Source organism: Semicossyphus pulcher, unplaced genomic scaffold (assembly GCF_022749685.1).
Source record: "Semicossyphus pulcher isolate SPU_LCO1_2020_fin unplaced genomic scaffold, fSemPul1.0.p SCAF_16, whole genome shotgun sequence".
NCBI lineage: Eukaryota > Metazoa > Chordata > Actinopteri > Labriformes > Labridae > Semicossyphus > Semicossyphus pulcher.
In genome coordinates, this window is record NW_027211670.1 from 19,331,822 (window position 1) to 19,347,803 (window position 15,982).

Below are 15,982 nucleotides of genomic sequence, written 5' to 3' on the forward strand. Positions count from 1 at the left end.
ATGAACGGCCTCTGCAGCGGCACCGTGGAGGAGTTCAACCGCAACAAGGGCTTCAGCGACCTCATCATGGACAGCAAGAAGTCCGCCGTGCTCTGCAAGCACGAGACGTCCCGCAAAGAGGCCGAGGACAAGTCCCGCTTACCCACGCTGGAGGCCGCCTACACCAGCATCCTGCGGGACCTCGGGGAGGACACGGACCGGCAGGGGCTGCTGCGCACGCCGCTGCGCGCAGCGAAGGCCATGCAGTTCCTCACCAAGGGCTACCACGAGACCATTGAGGGTGAGGAGACAGGTTCCCTTCTGTGGGCTGAGATGATTTAGTGTTATGGTGTGTGGTGTGGTCTATTTCTCTAATGCACTGAATTACAGAAACCACAGACTGCAATATAACTTGCTCTTAGATGTTATGTATCAGACAAGTATTGGGTTAACTTCTTTTACATCGTGCTGCAGACATTTACAATGCATTGCAATTAACTAAAGTTCCTTTTGATGATCAGGGGTAACTTCCCCAAAAATTTGCAGTCAGGTATCATTGTTTTTTGCAATGCTATAATTAGATTCCCAAATCTGTTGTATGCAGCAGCTACCGGATACAAAAGAACAATTTTGATTGTATTTCTGCAGGAAAAAAAACACCAAAAAGTTTACTTGCTCCAGGTTCTAAAATGCTCATTATGTATGTCTTCCATGATTGTACTAAATATAATATGTATGAGCTTTGTTAGGACAAGACAAGAGGTTTCAAGGTGTGTTTGTGACAGACATTTTGAACTATTTTCTAACATTATCCAAGAAGATGACTTAAAGTGCATCTGTTTGTGCCTCTCAGATATCTTAAACAACGCCATATTCGATGAGGACCATGATGAGATGGTGATTGTGAAGGACATTGACATGTTTTCTCTGTGTGAGCATCACCTGGTGCCCTTTTTTGGAAAGGTAAGTCTGCGTGTGTATGTGTGTTTCTTTGTGTGTGTGTGTCAACCCAAAGGGATATTAAGTAAATGCACGTGGAGGTTTTCTGGATTCAAAACAAATATTAAATCGACCTCAAATAGAAACAACTGACGACTGTAGCCCCTGTGCAGTGTCTCTGCTAGCTAGCTAATGTGTGTGTGTGTTTCTAGGCATTCTAAGTACAGAATTGAATTGCTAATGTTTACTATTCTTTGCTTTGATTGCGTGACCTCTGATCACATTGTCTGTGACCTCTCTCCAGGTTCACATCGGGTATATTCCCAACAAGAAAGTGGTGGGACTGAGCAAGCTTGCAAGGTAAAATAGAACCCATCTCTCTCTCTCACACACACACACACATACCCTGCTACTGTCACTGTGGCTGTATGTTTCTGGCGTTACTGCCGGGTGGCTGCGTTCTTCTGTTATCTCAGTGCATTGACCTGGAGGCTTAAGTCTAAGCCCAGAGGCCGACATCTAGCCCCTCTCATCAGACACAAATCTAAACTCTATCCGCTCTCGAGCCATGAGAAAATCCCTTCAGACCTGTGGGAATCAGCGCTTATTATCACAGCCCCTCCCGTCCGTCCCTTCTCTTCCTTCCCTTAAAATATCAAGCCATCTCTGAACATACAATCCCAGATAAACAGTAACGGAGTCACAGAGTTTTTGTGGTTGAATCTTGCGCTACAGATTCAGAGAATTGTGTAGGGTGAATGATTCACAGATGAAGGGTCCATACCACTGGACAGACAGAGTGAAGGCCAGGGTACAAGGACTGATGCCAGTCTCTATTTATCAAAAGATTAATCATTGTTACGTCTGTGCTGTAATCAGTCCTCTCCGCTTTACTTGTGATTCTGCAGGATTGTAGAGATCTTCAGTAGGAGGCTTCAAGGTAAGCAACAGAATAAATTGTGAATATATCAAGATTTACTTTTCTTGTAGTTAAACCAATAATTTAAATGAAATCTGGTTTATAAAATGTCATTTTGTTCTACTTCTTTAGTTCAAGAGCGTCTGACCAAGCAGATCGCCATAGGAATATCAGAGGCTCTACAGCCAAAGGGCGTAGCTGTGGTTATTGAAGCAGCGTAAGTTCACACACACACATCTTCATCATCCTCATCCGAATCATCTAAAGCTGCGCAGGAAAACTTTAAAATGGTCATGTTTTCAAAAAGTGAGAATATGGGTACATGTCAGGAAATCATACTGACCTAATACCGCAACCTGAAGTGTTGCTCCCAGAAAAATAACAGAACCAAAAAAAGTATAGGCCAGTTCTTTAGGTTTTTAATTGTGTCTTTCGGATTCATCATCTAGTTGAAAATAACTAATCTGTGCTGTGTGTGTAGGTTGATTAACAAAAGAACCAGCTCTTGTCTTTCACCAGTGAAAACATTTAAATTGCCATTTTCATCCCCGTGCGTCGGCTAGAAATCACTAGCCTGATGTGAAACTAAGATGCAAGGAAAAGAGGGAATTACATCTATGCTTTAAAAGTTATTGGCATGTAGCTTTTAAAAAAAGTAGACACAATCTTCCTTTTACAAATAAATGTTACATTTATAGACAATACATTACTTTAAGCTCAATTTGATTCAAACTCTTCAACAATCTAACCTGGGCTAGTGCGATCTGTAGCTTCTGGCTTAGTAGCTAGTGCTAGTTAGCCAAAGTTAGCAAACATACGCCTAAGACTCTCCTACACATTTGCTACTTTTTAACCGTGTTTAATCATTAGTGGGCTACACTTTGAAGCCTTAAGATTGTCATTTTGGCTGCCATCTTGTTTTTTGTTTTGTTTTTGGGTCAGAAGTTAACATATTTTGACCAGTTAAGTTTGGGGGGAGCGATTGGTTAGCCAACTTCAAGCTATCAGCTAACTAGCTTGGACTAGCTTGGTTAGCAAGTTGTTGACAGAATTCCTGGTGACTTGAAAGTAGCATTTGAGACCATAAAATCAACATAAAATGTTAACTAATAAATAACTTTTGTTAACTGGAGTATAGGTCCACTGGGTTTCTAGTCAAATGTGGTAAAAGTTAACTATGTAATGGCGCAGATGTTTCGAGTTCCCCTTTAAACACTACAGGTCAATTCCTCAAAGCATGTCAAATGCTGCAGCTGCAAACTCTGAACAATGTGTGTGTTTTTTGTGTTGGCAGGCACATGTGTATGGTCATGCGTGGTGTCCAGAAGATGAACAGCCGCACAGTGACAAGCACCATGTTAGGAATTTACCTAGAGGACCCCAAAACCCGGGAGGAGTTCCTGACCCTTTCACAGACCCCCTAACTGATGTCATACACCATTCACTCCCGAGCCTCTGTACACTGTAGCACACAGAAAGCTCTAGAGTAACAGAGGATCCGCATCTGATTTTAATTTAAGAAAACACACAAACCAATAGCAGAGCTATGTCAAAACAGAGCTACTGTTTGATGCAGGGTCCAAGCCAACTCTGAAGCTCACCTCAATACACTGAAGCCTCGTAGATTTTAGTTCTGCTTCAGAACTCCATCATTTCAAATCACTGTGAACATAATAGGAAATATGATCTGCATTCTTGGTGCCTTTAGTAGTCTTACATAGCAATATTGTTGTTATAAAGTATGAACTGAACTGAGTGCAATATTGCAACTTGACAATACTTTTGATGGGAATTTAACTGGTGCTCTTACTAGCTTTAGTAGTTAGCATATAGACTAAAATGATTTTAATAATTTAACAAGCTATGTGTCCTTTATATATACATTTATAATGTCTTTGTAAATTATTACATTTTTAAGATAAAAAAAATGATTTTATCTTTAGTCCAAAGAGTGAAATGAATAAATAAAGTACTGAATAGTTTTTGTTTTGATCAATGACCACTGTAACATGTATACATTGGATTATTTGCCTAATAAAAAATATGCAAACACTATAAAAGTTGTCAACCTCACTTTGTCTATTTCAGTAAGACTGTAATAAAGCTTTGTTTCAGGCTATTTTGTTTGCTTTGTTACAGTTATTTACTGTGTTTCTGTTTCTTGACTCGATGTGGATAATCTTGAGGTTCTAATCAAGTTATCAGAGTTTGATTTGTCCACATCTGTAGTTAAAAGAATAAAAACATATTAAACAGACAGAAAGCAACATGTTCACATAGACCGAAAAACCTCCCAAATGGTTGCTAATCGTAATATTGGTTGTTGGTGTACCTCAAGGTTCAACTTTGGGTCCTCTGATATTTGTATTTATGATCTGCCTGAAATGTGGCTACCTAATGTAACTTGAAAAATGTATGTTGATGATGGTTATTTACTTTATATAGATACTAAAACATAAGGGCTGAGCATTAGCCAGCCACATAGGTCAATATCACTAAAAAAAACTCACATTACCTAAAGAACTAAGGAACTTCACATCCATCAACCCCTCAAAGTTACTAGACTGTGCATGGGCCTATGTGCTGTGTTAGTACTTATGTATTTCCATATGTTGAAGTTGAGTTTATGCTTTTGAGCTTACATACTTTGAAATGTTTACGTGCTATTGCACGTTTTCTTTTTATGTTTTTAACCAGCCATGGACTGAATAAAAAACTTTGCTTGTTTGGCTAAATCTAGCAAATTTACATGATTGTCCCTCCTAAATTAAATAAACGTGTTGTTTGGCCTTTTTTGCCATTATTGATAGGAAAGCTGGAGATAGACAGGAACTTTGGGGAGAAGAGAGTGGGGGGTGACTTGCAGCAAGGGGCCGAGGACGGGAGTCGAGCATGCACCTGCTGCGTCGAGGACTGTTTTCTCTGTACATGGGGTGCCTGCTCTACCCACTGAGCAATTACCCACTGAGATATTTTACAGAAAAGTCCAGTCTTTGACCTGCTTGTGCTGCTGGAGGGAAAGTGTGTGGTTTCGTCTTGATCATGAAATGCAATATCTTTGCAAAATTTCATAGAAATTGTTTTAGTTTCGGTTTCCGAACAATTTATTAAGCCGTCAGACAATGCTACAAATTAAAAGTTAGTGTACAGACTAAATCTGCATAGCACAAAATAGCAAAGTAAATTGATTTCTTATTTCCAGATAAATAGGTTTATTATAGGGTACATTATGTGTATAGAGTAAGGTTGATCCTCAACAAGGTTTTGTGGCAGTGTCGGACTTCATCCACACAACCTGGGCATTTAGGCCCTATGTTGGTTGTATAACAGGTACAAACGGGGACATTAAAGTGATGTCCCTAATTGAACCACATTACAGAATAAGGGGAGCAAAAGGGCAGTGATATAACAAGCTAGACTTACATAAACCAGTTATGTAGTCTCGTGTCACCTAAGTTTACTTTTTAGACATTTCCTTGGTAGTTTTTTTTTACAAACTGACTCTGGCTCATTCACTACTTTCAAACATTACCGACTGTAAATGACCTGTATGAGCAAGAGACGGTGCCTGTTTTTCTGCCGTGGAATAACAGCATAAATCAATACTGAAACACAAGAGCAAGTGTGCACGCGTGGTTGAAGGCCCGAGGCAAAGCAAGGCCTTTAAATATCAAGTCGTCATCAGACAACCTGTGACCTATAACCTCTGTCTCTGACAGCAATGGAGGGGCAGCAAGCAGTTTCTAAATATGATTATGTAAGGGTAAACCAATTATTACCCGCATACAGGACAAATGTGAGCATGCTGTGCGTAAGAGAATAATAACGTACCCTTGATAGCTGCAGGCAGACGTCAAAAATAAAGCAGTCAAATGTCGTCATATTGAATGCTTTAATTCACTCAAAAAACGCAACATGGTATATTACACACAGTTTTTAAAAGTAAAGAATAGAAGTCAAAGTATTACAATTAAAATATACAAAAAATCTAGAGGGCTTAACATGAGGAAGAGGTGATAACTGGTGCTTCATTGTTTATGGCCACTGTATTATTTCAGTAGCATTTTATGATATTGTGTAATAAGAGGGCACAGCTGCCTCCAACAGTCTCTCTTTCATATAGGTGGGAGATACCAGTTAAGAACATATTGGAAATAATAGCGAAAATGTTACAAGAAAATCATACATCTGCCTCATCCTCACATCTGTTAATCGCTCGTAGAACTGCTCTCTGATTGTCAAGCTGCTACACTGATGTCTGCTTGTAGTTCTTGGTGTCCAAAACCTTCCTTCCACACATTGCACAGATTCCTGGAGAGGCAGAGAGAGAGGGGGAAGAAAAAAACAAATCAGTACAGCAGCAATGTCATGTCAGGTGTTTTACTGGTTGTTGTGTGTGTTTGCAGGCTTCTTTTCTTGTTTTTTTGTACCTTTGCAGGCAGCAATTGTTTTTTTAATGAACTTATGCACTTCTACTTAAAGCTCCTATGAGGAGTTTTTCACTGGTTATGAAACAGACTGAAATTAATTCTGATGACTCTATATGAGCTACAAAAGCAAACCAGACCATCAGCGACAAGATTGATTATTTATATGTAGTTGTTTTTAATGCCTGAAACTGCTGGCGGAGGGGTAGGTGTCCGACGAAGCGATTAACTGCACGCTGCCTTTGTTTAGATTTTCCAGGGCAAAAATTTTAAGTGAGTGATACATATGACTGTTAAAGAAAGCAGGATGAGATTTTTTGTTAAAAGCCACCACTTAAGTATGAACAGGACAAAATCAGCAGAGAGATAAGAGGTACGGCTTTGTCCACAGGGGGCGCCAAAGTCAACACAAACCAAAAGTTCCTCACAGCAGCTTTAAGTAGAAATATTTAAGATTACTTTGTTCATAAGTAAACACACACATTTGCATTTATCCGTACACATGTGTTTTTCACCTTTTCCTTTCTATTAAATTAGTTTCCCCATGCACAGATTGAAACTTGCATATCATATACTTCGCAATTGTCATGTAAACTGAGTATCTTTCAATAAAACAAATCTCAAAAAACTCATTAATTGATGTTTTGCTTTCAAGTTGCAGGCCAGAAAACCACCTAGTTAAAAGACGTTATAAGTCTTAGAGCAGCTGGGAACTGTACAATCGGTCACTCTCCTACTTAAAGTGACCCCTTTCACACACTGGTAGTCATGTGATCCATTAATACAAACTTATGTTTGCATTGGAATATGGCGAATACAACCTTGAATATTTCACAAAGTATTGATGGGCAGCTTATATATTTAACAGAGGAACTGATGACCCAGTTTGCATCTTTTATCTCATCTCCACATGACCAGTGAGCCACAAAACCGGCTCCTGTGACCCACGTGGAGTTGAAAAGATGCCCAGTATTTTATGGCCCGAACGCCTCTCTGCTAACTGATAACGCCTCCAAATCCCACATTTCAGGCAGGGGAGAGCTGCGAGATCACAGACACACATTACTGTGAACCAGTCTGACTGCGAGTCACTATGCTGGATTGATGCTCTGGCGTTACCTTAAACGCTGCCTTCGCCTCTCTTCCCCCCCCATCAAGAGCAACTTCTAAGACCACTGAACCGCCAGGTACAACAAATATCTTTCCTGTAATGTTGCATTGATGATGTTGCCTTGCATGGCAGTTTATTAGTGTATGAATGCGAGTGTGAATGAGTGAATGCTGACATGTTAAGCGCATAGTGTGTGTGAAAGACTATAAAGGCCTTATGTAAGTAAAGTTATTTTCCTATTTAAAAGATATAATTAAGGGTTAGGCCAGAGGTCAAACTTTCTTAACTTAGGTAACTTTGAAGAACATTTCTAATCAGTAGATATCACTCAAAACAATTTCACTCTTTAACTTATTATACTACATATTTACCAAATGTTATCTACCTTTTTTTGTTAATATTAAATACCTTTGTTAAATAATTCTGATAAGTCAATAACGCTATTGTGTTTTCTGTTATTTCTATAGCAGACCACTGCAATGAAGAACAGGCTGTGGGGAACATTTGGACCCAAGACTCGACTATCATATCAATCTGCAGAAAGAACTGTGGTACATTTCACCTCAGCCGGTTCACTGTGACCCAAAAGGAAAGAAGGGAGAAGGAAAGGAGAATAAAGGAAAACAGCACAGAGAGGGTAAAGCCCTCGAAAAACTGTACGGCAGACAAATCGACAAAATTGAAAAAGACAGACATAAGGTAAACACTACATGGAACACAGTACGGACTATGGCAATGTTTAAATACTGGTTAATGGAAACAAAAATGTCAACAGACTTCGACAGTAACAGGACAGAAACCCTAAATCAGGTGCTGGGGTCATTCATTTCATTAATGCCCTTCAGGGCGACACGAGGCTGCATCACTCCGTCTGGGTCCTGTCGCTGAACTGCCTGACCTAGAGATGGTGCTTAAAAATCAGGTCATTATATTACTGCCTCTGTAATATAACTTCTCTGTTTAACTGCTTACAGTAAAGTCCACATGTGTTCACTAAAACAAATAAACCTCCCAGTTGTTTCAGAAGCAATTAATCACTGAAAAGCCTTTTTTTTTTATTCCAAAAGGCTCTTCTTCGACAGCACCTTTATCTGGCCAAGCTTTTGGCTGCTGACTGCAACTGTCTGCTTCAACATTCATCCAGATATGCGTTTAAAATGCCCGCTTATTTGGATTTCATCATTCATTCTGAAGAATAGATGTAGTGTGCAAACATGTCATACAAGCAAATCTATTGATGTTATTAAACCTGTTGATTATGTGTGCATATGTTCTGCTGTATTTATGCACGCCTTATACCAATATAGATTTCTGGTGTTAAATGGTTGATTCATTCAAGTGTAAAAAACATATGTACTCAGTAACCTCTGGTGACATCAATCAATGCAGATACTGTACCTTCAATAACAGTATCTATTTCCAGAAACAGTGTCCCTGTTACTCTGTATAATTCACAGATCTCCTTGTTTTTCTATGAATCTAATTTTATCCAAAAAATAGTCCTTAATCACAATGTGAATTTGCAGGGTAAATGTGACACCAAACTCTCACACACTAAAGTCTCAAAGTATGGCAAAATAAACCCAAACCTATCTATGCTTGTTTTGTTTGAACTCCCTGCAGTAAAACATAAAATGAAGCAAACATATGTTTCAGTGGCGAGTAAGCATTGTATAACCTGTTTTTCAAAACTCCAGAAGACTCTTCCTAGATAGCATTTTGGAGGAAGTTTGTTGGAGTTCACTGAAGTCATTGACATGTTTGTTGAACAGTCTGGAACAGTGCCATCATGTACTGCACATGATCCTGCCCTTCACTTGTTTATACTTTTTATGTTGTACCCACTGCCCCTTTATCTGGTATGGCTGTTGGCTGCTGACTGCAACTGCCTGCTTCAAAGTTCATCCACACCTCATTCAAACAAATCTATGGATGTTACTGAACCTGTTGATTATGTATTATTATATTCATTTTTTTTTTACCAATATAGCTTTCTGATGGAAAAGGGTTGGTTCATTCAATAAAAAAAAATGTATGCAGATACTGTACCTTCAATGAAAATATCTATTTCCAGAAACAGTGTCCCTGTTACTCTGTATAATTCACAGATCTCCTTGTTTTGTTATGGAATTACTTTTACTTTTTAATGTGAAGTAAGAAAAGGACAGCCAGAAGACACAATCTGGACCATACAACTCATCAGTATTTTGGCTTAGTATGAAGTCTAATGTGAACGAGTTCATACCTTTCTTGTATGCGCAGCCCTGACAGTAGTGTGACCCAGACTGATGAACTGAGCTCTTGCAGATCCTGCAGGTAGCAAAGCCTGTCTTGCTGTAGGGGTCAAACCTGAGAGGGAGACACATTACAGATCCATAAATTTAAATGCACTGATATGTTTTCATTTGATGTGTCACATCAAATAACACTTTGATTTAATGTCTGGCTGTAGAAAGCTACTCACCTGGCTTTCTTTGAAGTCAGGATCTTGTTTTCATTCAGCTTACGTCCACCACCCTCTAAGTGAAAGAAAGAGAAGGAACTGCATTAAATATTGTCTTCCTTTTTTTTTTATATTAAAGGTTTATTAAGTATCTTAAAAAGACCAAACCAGACATTTGAGTCATCTTTTTTTTTGTATTTTCCTGCATTGTATAGTAAATATTACCACTTAACATAAAAATGCTACTTTGATTATCAATGACGAAAATAGACATTAATGGCAGTCCAAGCACACAGGTGACATTAACCCAGCTTCAAGCTGATATCCCTTTTGACTACCTTAGTAATTGTTAACACATTTATGAGATAAACATTTTAATATCTTATGTCATTTATACCAACTACTTACTATACATACTTTACGATTTGTTTACAAGCCTCTAACAAACTAAGCACTAATTAGTATGTTATTAGGCCTACAAACACGTACGCCTGCAGTAACATGAACTTCTGATCAAAAATCATCTGTTTGATTATGACATTTCTTTTAACTGATTAAAAGCTAACGTTATTTTACAAGAGAATACCAGCAAAACAATACTTCACTAGATTACTGTCTGTTGTTTACCTGTAGTATTCCGTGCTCCGTCCTTCCAGGTGTCAGGTGTGATGACTTTACCCAGCTTCTTCTCGCCTGGAACAATAATTCACACAAACTTAAAAGATACATAAAACACGTATTGAACGAATACACAAATACAGTGTTATGTGAGGTAAGCAATGAAAACAGCACAGTTAGCTAGCAGTCATATAACGTTAGCCATCGAATTATCTTCATTCTTCACTAATACTACAAATAAAGGTTACATTTACAGCTAGAAAACATCTTAACAGTTTGATACGTACATTTTTCACAAACCATCTTCCCTCTAGGTTTCTTAGACCGAAGCTTTTTCGACGGTTAATCAAAATAAAACAAAAATGCTAGCTAAAACTTAGCTTGCTCATCTATGTTTGTAAACTTCCGGTCGATACTTCCCGTTCTCTCGTTCTTGCGATGGATTGATTGGTCGAATCTCACATTTGATTGGCTGATACAACCATCCGTCACAAAATGTCCCGTTAAAGATTCACTGACTTTGAGTGATTGGTTAGGGGAGGGCTTTAATGTTCGTAAAGATAATCACAACATAATGCTTCCTGTTTCTCCGCAGATTCTTCAAAATATAAGTCCGCTGAAGGTGACAGTTTTTCTTGTAGGCGTCACATGCGAAGAGTATATGATATTTTAGAGTCCTTCAGAACAAAAGAGATGTTAAAGCCTTACTTAAACCACCTTCAAATAATTTATTCAGACAGAAGTTACACGAACTTAAGTTGCACAGGTGACTACAAAATTGGATTTTACTGAGAACATTTTTTTAAATACATAAAAACCAAATATTATCCACCGTGTGAACTGCAGTTATACATTTGGGCATACCTAATTTGAGCATTGGACTGGCAAAATATTGAGGGCAAAATAGTGAAAAATGTCAGTAATATAGTAAGGGAGGTTTCTTTAAGTGTATGCACAAGGTACATATTGCAGGATAATAAGATCTTTATGCTTTCTATGTATTAGGAAAAGGGAAATACATTATGAGTCATTTGCCATTGTATTTACATATAAATATTAGAGTAGCATTCACATCTTCCAGGAAAAAAATGAGGAAATGATCAAACCCATCACAACTGTAGCTTAACTGTAGCAACTATAACATAATAATAATAATAATAATAATAATAATAATAATAATAAAACAGACTCATTTTAATACACTCGTGCGCAATATTGTTATAGATATTGGTACAAATACCCACTGTGTCTTGGATAGTTTCATTCTACCTATCAGCCATCAGTTTGTATTTGCAAGCTACTAATTTATTCAGTGGACTTTTATTGTGAAGTCCAAGCGGAAGTCAATGTCACTCCATGTTTACGGAAGACGGCTCAAGAAACATCAGTGGATGTACCCTACTCCGTACATATGCTGCTAAATTAGCATTAAAACAGCCTTTTATTAGATTTTATTTATTTTGCCTCAGTTTCATATTGTAGTTAGTTAACGTCTTCAAAATGTGGGACCATGAAATCAGAGCCATGGCGTCCACTCACTGCATCATCGCCGCCTCGGTGTTCATGGCCACCGTCCTACCTGCGGTGCTCGTGCCTGGTTTCTCGGTGTACGGAACTCACCTGCTATGGATCTACTCGTCGTCCGGTGCGGTTACCGCGGTCAGTGTCGCCGTCTTCTGGCTGCTCGGCATCACACCGCCCACCAAGAAGCACACGCTGGGATACAAGGTGCCATTAAATGTGACTGTGGGAGCTGTTAGAGGGAGAAGTTAGCTTTGCTGTGGCTAAAAGCTATTTAACTGTTTAAATAATCAATTTAGCAGAAATATTATCAGCAAAAAACTATGACAGTTTATTATATGCATTATATATATATATAGTAAAGCGTAAATGAAGATTAATAAACCAGTTAATAGCATTTTGTCGTTGTACTTGATTTAGGTTTAGCTGGTTTTAACCCACTTAAAGTGCTGTTGGTTAGTTAAGTCCATTGATTAACCTATGGGTCTGGCCCCCTATTAAGGGTCAAAAGACAAAGACAAGGCAAGGTTATGTATATTGCACCTTTTAAACAACAGGGTTATGAAAATACACTTACATGTCAGATTGTTTAGTATTTTAATTGTTTTGAAGTCAATGATGGCTTTTAAATACTTAACTCTTTTATATTTACCGTTTTTTTCTTTTACTCTTTACTCTGATTCAACCATTTCAACTTGTTCAGCCCCAAAATAAATAATAATATATATTAATTAAAGGCCTTGGCTATTACTCTGCTAACTTTTATTTTGTGAACTATTCTATGATTTATGTAGCTTAATTTTAAACTTTTCTATTGTGTCTTTCTGCAGTCATAAAGAGACAAATAAATAGAATGTTAAAGAGTTAAAAATAAATTTCATTTCATTTTCTCTGCAGCTGTCCAGGTTGTTACGTTCCTGTCTGTACTTCTTCCTGTCCTGCCTGTTCTTCCACACTGTGGTGGTTCTCTATGGAGCTCCGCTGATTGAGTGAGTATCTGCTGATGCTCATGTCCTGTACCTGTATGTATAGAAGAATGGTGAATAGATAAAAAATACAAAAGCGGGATGTAAAGGAAGATTTGTTTGGTTGAAGAGAGTAACTTAATCATAACAACATTAAGTAACTCACTTTCAAATAACCAATTGGATTAAAAAGCAGTGAATAAATAAAGAATAAAACGGGAAAGATTTGCTTGTGAAGTTATTCTGTTTATGTTTTATTGATTGCATCTGTGAGCCTCTAATTTCTCTTTTGTGTTACAGATCTGCGTTAGAGACGTTCTCCCTCGCTGTGCTGCTGACGTCTCTAACAACACTGAGGTGTCTCTGCGTCCTCGGCCCCAACGTCCAGGCCTGGATACGAGTGTTCAGTCGACATGGGTAACCCCTCCTCGTGCATTTCATGTTCCATTTATGTGTCTCTAATTTGCACTAACTGTCCTTGCTCTGCTCCGTCTCCCTCTCCACAGAGCTATGTCTGTGTGGGACACCTGTCTACAGATCACAGTGGCCTGCACGCTGGTAGGAGCCTGGGTGGGAGCCTTTCCGATACCTCTGGACTGGGACAGGCCTTGGCAGGTCAGCATTTAGCCTTAGCCTTTTTTTAAATATTCTTTTGTATCCTAAACCATTTTTCTTTAAGGTGTATCTATACAATTGCTCCAAGTAGCATTTTTTTAGATGTAAAGCTTTTTATTAATTTGACCTTCTGTCCAAACGCTAAGTCACGTTCTATCCGCTCAGTGCTGTACTGTGACATAGGAGAGGCAAAGAGGGAATAATTTAACATGAAGTCTAATGCTAGAAACTTCATAAAGAGCAGCGGTCCATGGCTAGAAAATGGAGCTAGTCAATGGTACATGACACAGAAATATTTGACAAGAGATTATAGCCTACAGCAGCTGACATATGACGGATGGTACAGAGGATAATACTGGACAGCTATCAGCACAAGGACGTTGAGGCAGCTGCTGCAGTGAGAAAATGTACCTCACAACTACCCAAGTGTAGAAGTTGCTGTGCCAAATATGCCAAAGAGAACCATAAAATCAAAACTCTCTCTGTAAATTGGTAATCCATTATGATTTGGATATGAACAAAATATTGTTTCTTGCATTAAAGGAGCAGTTCTCCCCTGGAAAAAGCCACTGTCAGTCAAAGCTGGTGTTCTCTGTAATCGATTGAAGCAATAATATTAGAAATTGGCGCCATAGCTGTGGAGAAAGTTCTACATTCCTACAACAAGCGTGCATTGCGCCCCTCCCTCTGAAAGGAATGGCCCAGCGAAAGACGCTGGAGTGAAATACTACCTTTTGCGCCGCAGGCAACGGCTCAGAGTGTACAGAATCAGAAATATGACGAGAATATACATGTGGATCGTCTAAAAATTCTTCGGGTCTGCAGTCTACATTTCAAACCTGACGATTTTGAACGAGACATGACATCGGAGGCGGGCGTCCTAGATTGAGGAAGTGTAGTTTAGCGAGCTCCCTGACCTCCGCCAGATGACCCGTTTTACGTAGTCTGGTGGAGGTTTTCCAGGGCCCATTGGAGAAGCGGATAGCGTCCTCCAAAGGCACAGAGCCAAATTTCATTTTTTTCCTATATTAGCTTCCCATTAAAATTAAGAGAAAATTTGTAAATTCAAAAAAATCTTGTGCGACTCGTGCAAACAAATCTGTTCCTATGAGTTGTTGTTACACAAGGCCGATGTATCAGCAGTACAGGCACGGGTGTTTGTGAGAGTACAGATTGCTCTATTTTCGGGTCATTTATAACTCTCAACCAGTCGGTAGAGACCCCTCATGGGACTTTGAAGATAAATCGGAGGGGTTGAGGGATAATTAACAAGAGAGGAAAGCAGGAACAAAATGTTTGTCAGGTGGACTTTTTAGTTTTTTTCTTATGAATTACTGGGAAATTGGGCCTTTAAAAGTAATCAAGCAAAACAATCTGACAATGAAAGATTAAAGCACGTCCTAAATGTTGAGTTTCTCCAGCGGGTGTGCAACTCTCCGTAATGATAGGAGTGTTTTTATGTAATGTTTTACCTATCATCTTACTTCCTCTGCTTTGGCATTCAGCTGTGTTCCTCTTCAGTGTCCTCTATTAAGAAGAAGTGAACAGTAGTACATACAGCCTTCAAAGTATGAAATTATAATTCAGGGCAGTAACCATTAAGTTAGTTTGATTTTCTTTCAATGAAAAAAGTAAATTAAGGAAGTTATAATTGCACATGCAGTTCTCAGGTGTAAGGCTGGAGGAAGATGGAAATTAGAGGACGACAGCGATACTTGGAGAATAAATTTAAATTTGTTTTTTCCCCTCTTATATCAACTGAACAAGTGGAGACATGTTTTGAGTGAAAAACCAGATGAAAGTCTGGTGTCTTTTCTTGATGTGTCAGTGCCACATTGTTTTATGACACTTCGAGGCCACAGACGATCAGACTCTCTCGTCTTTCTTCTCGTAGGTTTGGCCTGTCTCCTGCAGCCTGGGTGCTATGATTGGCTTCCTGACCGGGCTTGTCGCTGCCCCTGCATGGATCCACTATCATCGCAAACATCTCACATACAAGTGCAAGTGACAAACAGACATACTGTGTGTTCGTGTGAATGTGACCACGAGGGTATTTCCTGTAACCCCGCTGTTTTCCTCTGACTTTGTTCTGATTATTTATTGGGAACTCTCGCTGTTTGCTACCTGTAGAAAAGAGGATTTTTTAATAAGACTTACTTTATGAGCAATATAATTTTGTACACAAGAAGGCTGCACATGTTCCTGAAGACTTTTGACATGAATAAAACATTACTTCTTTCTCAGTCTGCACTGTTTTTGGGGGGAATTTGGGAAAGATTCAGAGTTTATGAGTAGCAACATAGCTACTAATACAAGTCTTACCGATCGACACAGACAAGACCATCACCAACACAAGCAATGACTAAATCTGACGGGAAGGAGCAGAGTTAGAAGATGTTTACACTTTCAGGTAACTTGGAAGTGTTATTGGGAATGATGGAACAG

General features: G+C 38.9%; 3 protein-coding genes across 3 annotated transcripts; 2 read left to right on the top strand and 1 right to left on the bottom strand.

Moving 5' to 3' along the window:
- Nucleotides 1-3,261, top strand: gch2 (GTP cyclohydrolase 2). Its single transcript, XM_069663906.1, has 6 exons — nucleotides 1-280; nucleotides 833-942; nucleotides 1,223-1,278; nucleotides 1,827-1,858; nucleotides 1,970-2,054; nucleotides 3,132-3,261. The coding sequence occupies exons 1-6, from the start codon at nucleotides 1-3 to the stop codon at nucleotides 3,259-3,261; spliced, it is 693 nt and encodes a 230-aa protein (XP_069520007.1).
- A 2,449-nt stretch (nucleotides 3,262-5,710) lies between these two features.
- cript (cysteine-rich PDZ-binding protein) lies at nucleotides 5,711-10,838 on the bottom strand. The gene is made up of 5 exons (XM_069664875.1): nucleotides 10,724-10,838; nucleotides 10,446-10,511; nucleotides 9,840-9,894; nucleotides 9,621-9,724; nucleotides 5,711-6,148 (listed from the first exon to the last, which is right to left on the bottom strand). The coding sequence occupies exons 1-5, from the start codon at nucleotides 10,737-10,739 to the stop codon at nucleotides 6,084-6,086; spliced, it is 306 nt and encodes a 101-aa protein (XP_069520976.1). The 5' UTR covers nucleotides 10,740-10,838; the 3' UTR covers nucleotides 5,711-6,083.
- Nucleotides 10,839-11,808: 970 nt separating this feature from the next.
- On the top strand, nucleotides 11,809-15,780 carry pigf (phosphatidylinositol glycan anchor biosynthesis, class F). Its single transcript, XM_069664957.1, has 5 exons — nucleotides 11,809-12,164; nucleotides 12,855-12,946; nucleotides 13,223-13,339; nucleotides 13,429-13,537; nucleotides 15,432-15,780. Exons 1-5 carry the CDS (start codon nucleotides 11,937-11,939, stop codon nucleotides 15,543-15,545), a joined length of 660 nt encoding a protein of 219 aa, XP_069521058.1. The 5' UTR covers nucleotides 11,809-11,936; the 3' UTR covers nucleotides 15,546-15,780.
- Nucleotides 15,781-15,982: the final 202 nt, after the last annotated feature.